Consider the following 17,048-nt stretch of genomic DNA (forward strand, 5'->3'; position numbering starts at 1 on the left):
TTAAATGACAGTTCTCATAGATGAGAAACTACTATTGAAATACATACTTAATATACATGCGTTTTCAAAGAAAAACCCGCATAGTTCCCATTCCTGTTGGATTTACGGGATCAAAAGTATTTTTTCCAAATTTCATTTTAATCGGTTTAGTAGTATTCGCGTGAAAGAGTAACAAACATCCATCCTCACAAACTTTCGATTTATTAGTAGGATGTTAGGAAAATGTTTTCATTAAGACTGTCCTTTTATTAACTTGTTAAAATGCTGCATGATTCCTTCATGCTGACTGTGCCTTTCTCCTCACTCCTTTAACTTTATCATCATTTCCTTCTTTATTTTAAATTACATTTCAAGTTTTAAAATTTCTTTTATAATGTACTAACTTTCCGCCCGCGTTTTTAAAGAAAATCCTGCACAGTTCCCGTTCACGTGGGATTTCCGGAATAAAACCTAACCTATGTGTGTATGTACAAAATTTCATTGTAATCGGTTCCGCAGTGAAAGAGTAACATCCCTTCTCACATAATTTCGCATTTATTATATACGTAGGATTAAACAAATAATGTATTCAACTGAAATTAATTATAAGTTTTGTTTTTTTATTATTTATTATTTCACGAAACCGTAAATGCAAAATACATTCACGATTTTATCGATTGAAGCACATCCCATCACTATCACCTTCTATCTATCTAAATACGTACCTATAGTAAAAATGGTGCCATGATGGTGCCATGACTATGTTGAAACGTAGCTTGTTGTCTATAGCTGTCTCATTCTTTCATACGACGTTTTCTTTAGATAGAGAGAAACAAATATATGTAAATTGTATACGCTCGATACAAGTACTCTATAGGTTAATTGCTCTTAGCTCCTATCACTTTTTAATTATTATCTGCGGTTTTTTTTTATTTTTATAGCAACACAGATTTCAAAAAATCAATTCTACCCGGGCCGGTGGTTGCAACTTGCAAGGGCGGGTGTCGTTATTGACAGTTCAGTTTGTGAAGTGTTGTTATAATTTTTGCTGTGAATTGTGATAGATATGTTTTTCGATTGATTAAAAAGTGCGTTTATCTTTATCATTATGCAGAGATCAGGTAATAATAATCCGAAGACACGTACATTTCATTATGTTAAGTAATTAAGCGCGCCAATAGTATTGATGATCAATAAAAAAAAAAACATCGTTAATGTTTACTGTAATTTGTAATATTTTGAAAAAACTTGTTACGTTAATGTATGAAATAAAAGTATAGTAAATACTATATATATATTGAATGAATTTATCATTGAAAGTTAATTATTAACTTAATCTTCTTTAATTTAATAATTAACATTCACCTATATTTGTTTATTATAAGTATAAATTACCTCCTAAATACAAATCATTATAAAAAAATTAATTTAATTCTTCATTAACTTAAACAAATTAAAATTGCAATTCACTAACAAAATTATTTTTTTTGGTGCCTATATTTTTTGAGTATATATGTACTTATAGATGTTTTTAATATTTCATCAGTTGATAACTTGATAGTCCTGTTGTTGAAATGTTAGGTTAGGTAGTTCAAAATTTATCTTCAATTAATAATTTCTGATTTGATATTATATGATATTTTATAAACCTACCTGTATATTTTGTTTTTATCTTGAAAATTAGATCCACTGTAATATTTATTAAGGAACCTATATTAATTGATAAGAAAGAAAGTCGATAGCATTAACAGTTTCAACTTTTAATATTAATATCTTCCAAAGATAAAAACAACAGCGATACTTCTTACTGTCCCTTACTTTGTGATTCTCAGTATGATTTCAATTTGAAGCAGAGATAAATTAAAACATTTAAACTAAAATATCAATGTATTTATCTCTTTGACTATTTGTGGATGGAATCCTTGAATATTAAAATGTTTAAATACTTATGCCTCCTCTACACTACTCGCGAAGTTCCTCGGCGAAGTACTCGGCCGAAGTTGACTGAAGTCGGTACTACACTACACACTCGTTCAACTTCGCGAGGAGCGTATTCGTTCATATTCAGAACGCACTTCGGGTAATTTCGTGCCCTTTGACTCGGGCACAAAAACCGCCAATAAATGGAAATCGGCCGAGGCGAGGTAAAGTTGGACGAAGTAAGCCGAACTGCCTCTGTAAATTATTCTATTCGTCTAACCTCGTTCAACTTCGCGAGTAGTGTAGAGGAGACATTAGAATGGTCTTAATTGTATAACTTGAGATATCAAAATCTTACATTAATTATAACTGAAGCATAACTAATGTCATATAACTAAATTTATCTATTACAATCACAGGATTCATATATTATCATATATCTATTCTTATGGATACTGAAACATAATTTTTGCCTTAAACCATGCTGGTTGCGCAATTTGTAAGTTATGAAGGGTTGGACCTATGGACGTACATGGAAATGATTTCATTTTAGTTTCTTTGGTTCGAGGTTGTTTGAGTCAATTTGAAAAAAAAAAAAAAACAAATTGTATAAAAATTGAAAATTGTATAATTTAATACCTACATATTCTACAAAATTAATTTCGGTTTAGATCTTTTGGTAATTTATTTTGGATATCGTAAATGTTTAAATTTTAAATTAAGCATGTAACATCATACTTGATTCTGTGCTCTGTACCGTAACCAACTACAGTGACGTTGGCGCGACGTCCTGTAAATGTAATGGACACCATGGCCATACGCCCATACTTCACCTACTTGTGCTTCTGTAATTATATATTTGTTTCCAAACTCCAAAGTTATAAATTAAAGTTTGATGCAAAGTCATGCGGCGTGCACGTTACTTTGTGATTCTCATGATGAGTTCAATTTGAAACGGAGACCAATTAAAACATTCATTGCTCGCGTATATATTGTCATATGATTAATTATGATTGCACGACAATTGCATCTATTTAAACTGGAATTACTTATTAAAAAAAATACAAGCTTAAAAAATGTTGGTTAAGAAGATGACCTAGTTTTTGCTAGTATCGTACATTGATACTAAAGGGTTGACCTCAATATGGGAGTAACGATGCTCTGGCCGGCCTCGGGCCTCCCTTAGCGTTGTACAATCTGTCGAGTTGCAAATTCCCTACACGTATTGAAATAGCTTGGAGTTCAGTTGCATGCGGTCCAGTGCGCCGCTCATCTACGTCTCGTTCCCGCGTGCATACCGGCAACTCCGACATTGGCGTATGAGACACGTAAATATCGCACACGACTTTTCATTTGTCGCTTTTATCTTCACTTTAACGAATGAGTTATTATTAAACTGATGTATTGTCAATATTTATTACCATCTGGGTCGACAAATTATTGTTCGTCAAAAGGCCGATAGTTGAAAGGCGACACGGTTTTGCGTCAGTGTGCGTTTAAGTGTAATGATTGGTTTTTTGTTTATACAAAAATTCGTTTTTTGTTAACGAAGCTTTATTAGTCGCAATGGACATAACAGACACGTCAGACATATCACGTAAGATTGAATTATATCTTCTTATTTTTCTATCCAATACCTATATTGTTATGAGAAATTGTAATTACATTTGTCATCTTATAGACACGCAATTTGTTTGTAATAAATTTCTCACCGATGTAAACATTGAAATTAAAAAACAATGCTAGCATGTTTTCTCCTTTATTGACACAGAGTACAGACTCATTGTTTGACTTTTTGACGAAGATTGTGGTGCACGTTCTTGTTCTCATTCATGATTTTTAAATTAAGATATTAATGAGCATGAACATTAAATAACTATAAATTAATGAATAAGTTTTGGAAATAGAATTCATGAGTACCAATAGTCTTGAAGGCGTAGGTACATGTTGTCTTCCTTGTTTTGGTATGTGTTAAAAAAATCCTTTGATAGAAGTTTTGAGCAACGAGTATTGTTAATTTTCTTTTTCTTTTGTTTCATGTGCTGATTTTCCTGCATTATTGAATATTAGCGGTAAGTGAAATTATACTATTATTATGGAGTTATTTTATGATTACGATTGATTTCTAGACTAGCAACTTTTATATTTTTATAGGCTCTTTTTATACTGCATTAAACTTAGACGTATATGCTGTAAATTAAAGTCAGTAGGTTACCATTATAATATAAATGGATATCACTTATGCATGCAATATAAATATAGTATCGAAAATATATAATTAGGTCGCTAGGACCGTTTGTTCATTGAGCACGTACGAAAACGTTGCGTTGTTTGAATTACGAGCAGGAATTCGTGACCGCTATTTGGCCCCCGAGTGTTGAGTGCGCGGAGTCCCTCATGACACCGATATCGTAGTCCCCATGGTCAGCCAATGGTTTAGCGACACTACACAAATACGATATGGATTGCGGTGACGAATGGCTTTGTCATCCACCACGACTCGCTCTTGCTATTGTTTCAATATGCGAAAGCTTAATCGCGAAACGGTCGTCATTTGGTTGCACTTATAATCGCTTTTCCACGGGTTTTTGTTACATGAAAATTCTTGACCGTTGAACAATCACCACTATTTTTGCATCCGATGTGAAAGGAGCAGTAAACTGTAAAGCATGTGGAATGTATTATTGGCGTGAATACCCTGGCATAAATAGAACTTCGATGTGTAGATAAAACTGTGTTAGAGGTCTATTCAATTAATTATTCAGTGAAATTGTTTGTGCATAAAACGCGATTAAATTGTTATTAGTGCTAGCTTAAAGCTGAGTGTTAGTTTGCGTTGATTCACCCGGTTTCATTCGATTCTTCTCCGGATGTGATTTGTCGACGGAAAATGTGGTATCGCATTTGGTAGCAACATATTGCTGTAATCGTGACAGTATGTTTCCTCCACATACCATTGGTGGTCGGGTTACTTAAATTTATGCAGACATTTTTAATGACATATTACAGAACTGTGTGTTATTTGTGTACTGTATAAAAATGTCGTCATTATCGGAGTCACCCCTAACTAGGTCTCGTAATCGACCTGTTCTTTCGCGATATAGGCCAGTGCCTGCAAATTCTTCAGAAGAGGTGAGACATTTTGCTTAATTAGCATTTGTTCGATAATAATCAGAAAATATTCTGTTTAGAACAAATACCTAAGTAGTAACTTATATTTATGTCATGATAAATATAAAATTATGTCATTCAAAGCTAATTTTATATATTTACTGCGCTCTTTTTTCAATTATGTATATCCAAAAATCTGTATTCTATTTTACCATTAAATAAAATGAAAAATAAAAATCTCTACCGCTTAATAGGGAACAGTGGTTAATTTTTGTTTTAACTAATCATCATGAAACCCATTAAAATTCCTGGAATAATTGAAGTATGACGGCCTCGTTTGACAGTAAGGAAATAACTTGGCGTTACAAATTATTAATTAACACGCTATTTATAAATAAAACTTAAAATAATATAGCAAAGAAATATATATTTTTTATATTTATAAATAGTATTTCCGAATATAGTTGTTGGCTTGTTGCTATTCAATATTCAGTGTTGATATTAGCATCTGTTGGAGTATTTGTATTTGTATGAAGTATGTTTAAGAAACATTGATGTTGTTATGAGATGGCACGTGCCTTTTTAGCTAAACAATCCATTTAGTAGGTACCCACATAGCAAACCTCGGTCTGTAGCCAGCGATAGAAGTACTTATAGAACACGAGTGCTTTATAAAAAGATGCAAACTTATATTTCGAACAATACAACATAGAACGGCAGATATCCCTTTTTAAAATTGAAAAATGTATGGTGAAAATTGTACAATAGAACTCTCATGTGCTGTTTAAAGTCAACCTCGTACGAGTATAAATGAAACATTTGAATATAAAACACAAGTAACTATGTGTATTATCGGCATACCTATATGGAATATTTTCCTTATTGTATTGACGCAAGTCACAAACAGACAAGTGCATATATTGTTAAGTGCAGTTGATTACTTTAGCGATTAGTAGTATTTACTAACCTAGATTTAAGTATGTACTTTACTTATCGTTTGTTTGAATATTTTATCTCGTTATAGGTAGGGCTTTCCTGATAACTTTACATAGTAATTATAACAGTTCAACGTTACTTTGTATGTAATATTTGTTGATTTCTCTGTAATCATGTAAATACCAAAACATCTTAATTATAGTATTCTGTGGATGTACCTAGTTAACATCCAATAAAAAGAAGTCGTACAATGCACTAGTACTAGTAATTGTACCTACAGTTGCCTTTGTGGCATTATCTCAGTGCTAGTTACATATAACTAATGGTTTTTCTACAGAAAAAAAGGATTCTTTAAGTAACGAACGACATTTCAAAGTTTCATGTATTTTTATCTAAATTGCCATACAGTGCAATGCCATTAAATTTATTCTGTTCTGCTCTATTACCCATTTTCGTGTCTTTTCTTCATGAGAACCTTCTTTGTACATTCATGTAATTTTATTTTAAACGAAATTTATATTAGTTCAGGATACATCGCCCATTTTTGCAAGTGACTACTATCAAGCTGATTTTCCGTTTGTAGCTTTATTTTGATGAGACACCGAATAATTTCGTGTACGAAACTCTCGATTGTGGTAGCTAACAGAGATAACAAGGATAAAATTTTTTGATTTGATGGTTCTCAAATATTTATTACGCAACTAGCTTTCCGCCCGCGGCTTCGCCCGCGTTTTCAAAGAAAAACCCGCATAGTTCCCGTTCCCGTGGGATTTCCGGGATAAAACCTATCCTATCTCTCAAGTTGGATCGAACTGCACATGGTGTGCGAATTTTATTAAAATCGGTTAAGTGGTTTAGGAGTCCATTGAGGACAAACATTGTGACACGAGATTTATATATATTAAGATTTGTAGGACAATATGTCTGTTGAATTATATAAACATTAACTAAGTGAAAACAAAAAAATCAGCTTGTTAGTAATCATTTATGATGACCTCGTTATCGATACACTTTGGAAAGGGGGACTCTTTGAACAAACCATAGATTTTGTAGGACAAATGTTTTTTCGAATAATTTAGGTAATTATCTTGAGATTGAACAAAAAAAAAATTCATTCAGTTAGTAATAAATATTTGAGAACCATCAAATCAAAAATTTTTATCCTTGTTATCTCTGTTAGCTACCACAATCGAGACTTTCATACACGAAATTATTGGGCGTCTCATCAAAATAAAGCTACAAACGGGAAATTAGCTTGATAGTAGTCACTTGCAAAAATGGGCGATGTATCCTGAACTATATGATTATAGTACCTAGTTCATATTCGCAAATCAGTCACAATGAATTTTCCATGTTTTTCTATCAACATGCAATCAAGACAATGCGTACAAAATAATAATAAGTTTAATACCATAATATATCATGTATTGGTCGTACTTATTCAGTATGGGTAATCCTAGTCTTGAACCTAGTCTTGATATTTTTATCTATTTTGTTTATTTTTTTCGAAATTGCTATTACGTGCCTATTTTCGTAATTCTCAGCCATGTGTGTTTCACACAAACGTTCATCTTTACAGCATCTTTCAATATGTTTATGGTTCAACAAACTTTCTGAGGTGAATGAGGTGTCATGATAACATGTTCCATATTAAATACAATAAAGAATTGTACCTATAATGTTATATGTTTTGTAAATTTACGAATGGAGATAAAGTATACTATCTATATCGTCGTAATACTATTTATTTATTTTCATTCAATAATGTAAATAATAGGAATATACATTATAATTGTAAAACAATGTAGGTATGTACATATTCTCATTATTTAATTGTAATGTACTTACCCTTAAAAACATGGGATGACCTCATGCTAGTTCTGATTTTATTATTAATCCTAAAATAAAGCTTTTGATACTCGTGTAGCTTTTTACTAGCATAAAGAACGTCCCTAATGTATGAAGAAAGTACATGACCGCACACACGCAATTGAAAGACTTTTTTTCAATGTCGAGCCAACTGAAACAGTGTTACGGGTAGCGTAGGGACTCTAGTGTGTCATTGTGTTTATTGCGCCACTTCCCACGGTACAGGTACCCACTTGACTTAGCGTAACAAGCATGGAGAGGGTTCCAGAAAGAGTATTTAAGTGCCCACTGTGTTCTGTTTTACGAATATCTACTTAATTTCTGCTGCTTAGTTTACAGTTACACTAAAACATTATTACATAAGTACAAATCGATTTTCTATGTTCTAAGTAGAGGCATTTCCTTTGTTACTTTTTACTAAAAATAAACAAACATAGCTTCAATGGAGTTTTAACAATTCACTTTTATATTATGGTCATCAGATATATTCGTCGTTTTAAAATTACTGTTAAATCTAACTATTCTTAACGTGATAATGTTTTTCACAATAACAATTAACAAGTAAGTTGTAATGACCCACTTGTTATTTTCTTTAAGTGATTTTACAATAGCTTACGCTATTGAAAATGGTTCCCATAATTTCCAGCGTCCTATTGTTCTAGAAACTTGTCATTAAGATCGTGAATATAATATTTATCCGGCGTGTAAGAATGCTAAACTTAAACCTACATAAAATACATCTTAATACATATTATATATATATAAATCTCGTGTCACAATGTTTGTCCTCAATGGACTCCTAAATAAAATTACCTATAATAAAATTCGCACACCATGTGCAGTTCGATCCAACTTGAGAGATAGGATAGGTTTTATCCCGGAAATCCCTCGGGAACGGGAACTATGCGGGTTTTTCTTTGAAAACGCGGGCGAAGCCGCGGGCGGGCCTATCCTATGTGTTAATCCAGGTTACCCTATACTTAAACATATTGTGCTAAATTTTATTGTGATCGGTTCAGTAGTATTTGCGTGAAAGAGTAACAAACATACACATACACATCCATCCTCACAAACTTTCGCATTTATAATATTACTAGATTTCCGCCCGCGGCTTCGCCCGCGTTTTCAAAGGAAAACCCGCGTAGTTCCCGTTCCCGTGATATTTCCGGGATAAAACTTATCCTATGTGTTAATCCATGCTACCCTCTATATGTGTGCTAAATTTCATTGTAATCGGTTAAGTAGTATTTGCGTGAAAGAGTAACAAACACACACACACACATCCTCACAAACTTTCGCATAAATTAGGATAGTAGGATACTAGTGCTGCCATCTATTGGTCCGTCTGTGCCGTTTTAGTTTAAGCACTACGGGACTACGGGTACCGGCCCGTATATTAGTGGAAGAACAAACAATCGAGTTTGTGTTTACACGATATCAACATAGGTGGCGCTAATGAAAACCTTTGTGAATCAGTATAGCAAGAGCTCCATGGGGTTGTCCCGATATCAATAACACTTCCATTTGACATCTTTTCCAAAGACGAACAGCAGTTATGAGTAAAAACACACCTACAGTTTTTTATCAGTCGTATGTTGGTGAGTCCTCTGTAGCAGTTAATATTAATTGTCTTTGCAAAATAGTTTTGATAGGATGTGTATCATTGGGAAATGATTATCTAATCTCCATAATTGGATATTATGTCTATCATTTATTTAAAAATAGAGTATCCTTAGATATAATGCGTCGTTTCTAGTCTGAATTGTGGCTTATGATTTTGTATTTTAAGTTCATATGCATGACCCAAATTGCAGCATTAAAGTTTTTATTAAAAATTATCTTCCGTTATCGCTATATTACATCTCACTTGAAGATTGAAGTTATCCGAGTGCATAGGTGCATGTGTTGGTAGTGCATTAGTTTCCATCCTGAACTTGTGACCCTGTACGGTCCCGTCGCCTGATAACAGGATGAGTGTGATCCCGCCTGTGCACGTTTCCATTTTGCAAGGGGTAAATGTGCGCATGCGTGGTCGTGCCTTCGGTCGATTACTGTGACCATGACCACAACACGCGTATTTCACGTGGTTTATGTAGGTTGCATATGTATGGTCTAGACTTCTTTTATAAACCTATTTATAAGACCGTATTCCGACGAGTGTTACTTTGCATACCAATTGATTTGTGCATTACGTGTCCTCTAAAGCAATCAATGTTCGGCTTATAGTGTAATCTAATTATAAATGAAAGGTAATTAATTAATCTAATGTAGTATACTGTATAACAAACTAAATTCCCTTACCAACTGAGATCATTCGAACGGAACACTTAACACTTTCTATTTCGAATCGCTTATATAATTTACATTATATGTGAAGATTTGATTTTTGCAATGAAGCAGAAAAAGTTACTGAATTCTTTGCAAAAATGTTCAATAAAATAACTTAACTTTTAAAACGAAAATTTAAACCCTGATTAAATATATATAATATGTAATTCCTTTTATTTTTTTTAATAATTGCATACTTACGTAAATATAAATAAGTAAGTCGGTCAGACTTAAATTTTACTTAAGGAAAGTAGTAAAATAAATGAATATAAAGTTAATCTTATGTCTTTCAAGCTTGAATAGGTTATTGAACTGTACATTGTCGTTTCCTTCTTTCACCTATTGTAATCCATTCATTGTAAGATAATACGGATCAATCTAATGTTCCTCCTTTCCGTTGAGTACACGCTTACTTTCCTTGTCTATTTCTATTTATTTAGGTATTGGGAGTAAATAACTGTCTAAATATTGGTCTTTCTTGCGTAAATATTATTAGTTAAAACTGAATTGTATCTACGTTTTCTGAAAAAAAAATTGTGATTTAAAATATTTCTATTTATTTAGTTAGAATTAAAAATTGTAGTTAATAATATACAGTACATTGTATGTACATTTGGTATCAAAGTCCAATAAGGCATTACGCATTCGCATCCCTGACTAAGTTTGCCAAGAATTTCAGGATTTGACCTTGACAGAGAAGAAACAATGCGTTTTAAACCCTCCTAAAGAAAGTCGTATCGCAATAGCCCTAAGATCCACCATACCATTGGGGTCGGCGGCAATAGCGAGTGCCCGAGTGGCGACGGCGTCGAGTGCGGGGCGCCGTATGATTCCGCCCGCGCGCCTTGTCTGCACCGCGCGAGCTGTCAAACCGCCTCCGACGGGCACCCCGCTCGAACGCACCTATATTGGCCGAACTCGCGATCGGTTTCTTGTTCACAGTGTGTGATTCGTAATACTCGCATGACGAATAATAAATTAAGGAGATGAACGGCAGTGCAACGACGGTGAATGGTGGCGCCGTCAATGGCACCAATGGATCTCTCAATGGAATCGGAGCTGCTCCTCGTACGGCGACTCTTGGGACTCCAAGTAGCTATGCGTATACGTCCAGCGGCTCGCTCCTCGGTAGAGGAGGTTCAGCCAGGCCTGTGCCACCGCCGACATTGCCAAAATATAGTGGATCGTTCAGTGCCGGTAGCACGCTCAGCTCGACCGGCTTGAGGGAAAGGGATAGAGAGGGTACTGGTGGATCACATCGACTAGCAAGTTTAGAAAGACTAGCGCTTCGTCAGCGCATTATAGAACAAAATGCAAATAATCAGGTGGCGAGCGCTTTGGCACTGAATACTGCAGCGACGAATGGTGGACCTACCTCAGCCACCGTCACCCTTACCGACACAGCCACAGTGAGTCCCCTTTACCATACATCTTATTCACCCTCAGTTCGCTCCCCTAATCGAAGTTAACGCACCCCAAAAAAGGGAGTTTTAGTTATTTTAGTCGCTCTTACCCTCTTATGCATATAATGGGTTCTAACGTCCTAATTGGTTGTGTTTTTTTAGTGTTTGACCTTCTTTATTTGAATGTAGTTTTATCAATATCAAGATGAATGCAGTTTAAACAATAATCACGAAGTAATAGTGTGATTTTTTAATATAACAGCTTTCTATTGGTATTAAAACATAAACGCATAATATACAGTCTATACCTACCTACGTAGAAGTTCTCGAGGAAATTAAAATATACACAAATTATACCTACATATTTTTTCCAATAAGAATATTTAATATAGTAGTATTTAAATACAGCCATTTAAAATAATCATGGTAAATAAAATGCATAGTAGGTATCTGAGCTTAAAGTTATACAAAATAAACAAATATTATTATGTTGATAACGATAACGCGTATGAGTTATAAGGTCTACTAGCCGGACAAGAGTGTGTTGGGCGTGCACTTTGTTTATTTTTTTTTTAAACGAGATGTTTTAACGTTTTGCAATAATTTTTTTGCGATCGAATCAAAACATTCTTAAATCAGTTTTTTTTTTGTTTGGATGAAGGTGTATCAATATTTTATCTACCGTCTCTTATTTTCATAATAATAAAACGTATTGTTGGAGTGCCTATCAAGTTTTGATAAAAACAATACTTCATTATATTTCTGCCATAAATTAAAATATTGAATTGAATTCATTTATATTTTTTGATTTAATGAATACTTGTAAATAGGCACTTCATCCGAATAAATATTTATCTTTTTAACGTTATGGACACAAAAACTCACGATTTCTATTTATAAGTAAATCAACTTTTATCTTATGTAGAAAGATTTTGAAGAATCATGTTTTTTTTTTTCTTTTTTGCTGCTTCGGACACAGAACACAGAAAGGTGTTTTGTTTAAGGATATGTTTTCTTTATTCCCACGCAAGTTCCTTATGATAAGACTGGTCTTTGTCGCGGGAGTACAGATCGGGTTAGTGACCCTGATGCCTACGGGGTTAAAAATAACCCGTGCATCGGCGGCCATTCTGCTCGCATGTGTCGAATTCACTAAACAGACATTAACTGTTTCACGGTCGCACCCTGACCTGAAAATTCTCAGAAGTCCAATAAAAATGTCGATCTTCAAAGCTTTAAAGTTTAAAGCATTCCTTATTCGTTCTCGCACAATACCTACTCTTTACAACATTACAAAATATGATAACGAGTGTATTATTATTCCGTCGTTGTTCCAACTTGAACATAATATTTCCAATGATCGTTTTATTTAAGATGAATGGTTCATTAATAAGTGCACATGCATACAGAGCTATTTGCGACACAAGTACTCATATCTGAGTCCTTTTGTTTGTTATCCGTCTTCTCAGAATTTCTCTTATCAATAGCCTTATCAGTGACTAAGAAACTTTTGCAGATAAGGAATTGACAATGCATTAATATTTTTCTTCAAATATTTACATATTAAGTACCGTCCGGGTAATATACTCGATGAAATAAAAACCTGAATGTTACAAAGACGTTGCTTTTCGAAGCCATATTGGTTTAAGTTAAAACTTTTTCATCAACAAGCAAAAGCGGTTAGGGCACGTTCTCTTCTTGCATTTGTAATTTGCAAACTATAACGACACAAGAGCACCTGATTGCTTGTTTATTTTAGACCCTAAGTGAGAAATAATATGATTGATAATAGTTGTAATCTTCTTCTTGTTTTATATCTTTAAAGTGTACATTGTCCTTGCTTTTGTGAGTCTGGTGGGTATAGGTGTGACGGTCTCGGGATCCTTTTACGTCTATACGTATAAATAAATGTACAGCTATAATTAACTTATACCTGAGTTAACTAAAGCTGTTTCATACGTGTGGCAAGTTTTGTGATGAAATGCTGTCTTGAAATTTATATACTCAAATTAATACTTATTATTATTTATTTTCCTTGTTGTAGATTTTTAAATTTAATTAATAGTGAACGTGATATTTTTTTATTTAACAAGTGCTAAATTCGCGCAGTATAAATAGACAAAACGTCCCAGGATACAAGTTTTGATAACGATTTACTAATACCGTGTCAAACCCAACGTCTATCGCCTTTTAGCTGTTGTTGATAAGGTTGTGTTTACAATAAAATAGAAGTTTTAAAAACATCTGTTCGTGTCTTCGTTCCGTGTGACAGGGCCCGCACGGGGGCTTGTGTTCCCTGCCAACCGACAGCCGGTAGTGCCGGTAACTTAACCTCAAACTGATACAGACGTGAGCGTGCTTCAAGTTAAAACAGACCTCAATAGTCTTATTATCAACTAATTCGTTTTAATAAATACGTAAAAATCGCTACTAAAATTCATAAAACGGTCGTCCTATGGAGTTCGTGTACCATTTGAAAACGACGTTTTGTAAAATGTTTAAGCGACTTAAGTGATGTGTAAGGAAGATTAGCTGAACTTTTAGTGACGCTTTTATGTTTGTGTTTTTGTGAGTGGAATGGCTAATCGAGCAACGGCTAACGGCACTGCTCACCAAACCAAACTTGCTAGGTGTTCGAGCAGTGTCGGTGATAGCGGAATCGATAAAACCAAAGTTGGCTGGACCAGTCCTAGAGAGATATGGAGGAACTTATCACTCCGCAGGAAAGTCGAGGTAAAAATCTTAGATGACGAAAACATTTTTTTTTGAAATGTCGAACTAAATTTGCTCAGTGTCTAATGGGGTTAAAGTCTGATGTAATGAAGTAGTTGTTGGTAGTATTGATTTACCGTCATATATATGATGTACTGGACGAGAGCGTCGCGACACGTGAGCGTCATAGGGCCGCTAAGACCGTCGGCGTCGTCGGCGCCTAGATAATTCAAGATAACATTGCAAGGCAGCTTGATTTAAATATCCCTTGATAAATAAATTGTATACTTGTAGCGCGTGCGTAGGTTTTCTCTATTTAAAAATATATTTTATCACTCTTCTCATTAAATATAGTACTTGCAATGCTTTTTTTTCAATTTTACGGAAAATCTTAAAGGACTTGTACGAATAAAAAAGAGAGTTAAATAATAATTAGCAAGGAGTTATGTGCGATTGATTCGCTATAACTTGGAGACAACTGTGACCCATGTCCATTTCTAATAGTCTGCGACTAGGTCGTTGACTTGTTCTTGGATATATAATAAATCACAGCCGCATTAGACATCTCAGTTCACAAGCAGTGAATGTGTCTCGGGACGCAAGTTTATTTAGTTGTGTCTATTATTACATCTTTTGATAAATTGAAATATTTTCATTATTATGCCTTATCGTCGTTTACAGTTACGATATTGTTGTTTACGGAGTTTGTTTATAGTGATATGCTTTGGTGATATACCAACAATGTTTTTAAATTTTTAAATGTTACTATTAAATTATAACTTTGAAGTAGTTAACATTATAAATATGGTCCTTTGGCTGATTTCTCATTTCCTCCACCGTACCCCAATGCCCAACAGCAATTTGCTTCACCGTGTAGAGGTTTAAACGTGTCAATTAATTTAACCTTAATTAAAAAGGTCATAGTTTTTCCTGGACTCTTAATTCTACCTGCTTTACCATAAATTAGATTAACTACTACATAATTATTATTAGGTATCAGGAAAGCTGACAAATTCATATTATGCTTTTAAATATTCGTTTCGATTCTGAGTGGTGGTTGGTTTTTGTATGAATAAAGTTTTATTTGCAGTGACTTCGTATCATGAATAATGCAAGATGTAATGGAAATCGCACTGAATGCGAGAGAAGCATAATTTTGAGTAAAATTTAAAATAAATACCTATATTACTATTTCTTGTAGGTACCGTTAAGTCTTGTGAATTAAAAATATTAAGCTATACAGAGACGCAAAAATTCACTTCAAAGTCTAGAATTATTATAAGTATGGATCCTAAAATATCAGAATAGCGGTCTAGAAAATCTGGTTTATTTAGACTAAAATATGTATTCCTATGAATTATAATAATAATATATGTTTATAATGATTGATGCTTGCAATAGTAACGAGCTCACAATGTATGCGGATGGAAAGAACTTCACAGAAACGTGCAGAGAAAGTATAATGGCAAATGAACAGCATCGACCCAAATAACAGTTAATCGTCTTTGAACATAAATTACGTTTGAATAGATCTTAAATAATAAATTTCATGAAAAAAAATTTTTTAATTTGTCTGAATTCATAAACACTTTCTCCTAGTCAGCTTGATTTAATCTTCATTGACTTTTATTTCATTTGTTTACATTAATGATAAACAAAAGATAACTTTTAGATAATGTTGTTATGTTATCTTGTTAGGTGTGGAGGGTGGACTGTGGACATTGCTTATATTATGGTCCTTTGTCGGTTATTTTTAAATTAAAAAAATTGAATCCATTTGATTCTATAAGTAAAATAGGCTAATTTCATTACAAACGTGTGGCATAGAATATAAAGAACTAATTAATAACTTTCGAAGAAATAATATGAAGGAGAACCAGTAAGTAATATGCCGATAAATAATTATAATTAATGTATATTATGAATTCATGATCATAAACGATGTAATATACCACCGGTTACCTTTACACATTTCTAACAATTTACATTCCTACTGAACAGTATGAATATGTTTAAAACCTGTACATTATGCATGAATAAACTTCTAGGTAGAAGAAATATTACATCAAAGGGTGAATGCGCAGTTGTGATACCACAATGAAAATTCGTTTACACACAGTCGATCGCTTACTAGCTTATGTATGTAAGACGCTAACTGTATTATAGTTGGCCATATAGATGTAAACGCACGTGCACTTGCCCATTAATGTTTACTTCCCGTGGAACGACGAAGTTTGTTTTGGTAACAGCTGCGCCATGAGTATCGAGTAAAGGCGGACACATTAATCTAGATGCTCAAAGAATATTTTTTTGTTGGAAGGATGAGATCATTCCAATTTCTTCTACAAAATCATGAATTTGAATCATGAGGGCTGTAAAGAATAGAAAAAGTATACCAATTGTAATGTTGACCGCAATGAGTCAGATCTAGTTAGAAGTTAGTACCTATGAAGGTAGCCGGTTGTGCTTGTTAGTTAATCAGGTTTGAGTACATCGACATTTGTCCAGTTGAAGTAGATTTAATTCGTTAAGTACAGATTGTTTTTTATGAAAATATCCTATTTATGACTCCAGCTTAAATTGTACAACCATCTATGCGGCTTTGCTTTTCTATTCTTCCCTAACAACAATAATTTCAGTCTAAAACTGTTTCTTGTACTATTAAAAGTAATTATTTGCATATAATATGTGATTACCATCTACTCAATAATATATATCTCCTACGTGGGCTGACTGGTATTATAATCTATGGAGGGTCTTTAACCGCCGGAAGCCTATGAGTTGCTTTGC

The 17,048-nt window shown here is 33.7% G+C and overlaps 1 protein-coding gene across 10 annotated transcripts in view; it reads left to right on the plus strand.

Moving 5' to 3' along the window:
• Positions 1-962: 962 nt before the first annotated feature.
• Positions 963-17,048, plus strand: part of LOC123694949 (septin-7) — a 33,001-nt gene continuing 16,915 nt past the window's right edge. For 4 of the 10 annotated variants that reach the window (XM_045640633.1, XM_045640792.1, XM_045640717.1 and 1 more), the window contains exon 1: positions 11,000-11,552. In XM_045640633.1, coding sequence (XP_045496589.1) covers positions 11,130-11,552 — 423 coding nt within the window. In that variant the 5' untranslated portion in view covers positions 11,000-11,129. Of the gene's footprint in view, positions 1,101-3,139; positions 3,497-3,969; positions 3,972-4,399; positions 5,032-9,310; positions 9,414-10,999; positions 11,553-13,547; positions 14,280-17,048 lie in introns of those variants that run through there. The other 6 variants (XM_045641127.1, XM_045641277.1, XM_045641043.1 and 3 more) reach the window with 6 other exon arrangements.

Source organism: Colias croceus, chromosome 1, assembly GCF_905220415.1.
Source record: "Colias croceus chromosome 1, ilColCroc2.1".
Taxonomy (NCBI): domain Eukaryota; kingdom Metazoa; phylum Arthropoda; class Insecta; order Lepidoptera; family Pieridae; genus Colias; species Colias croceus.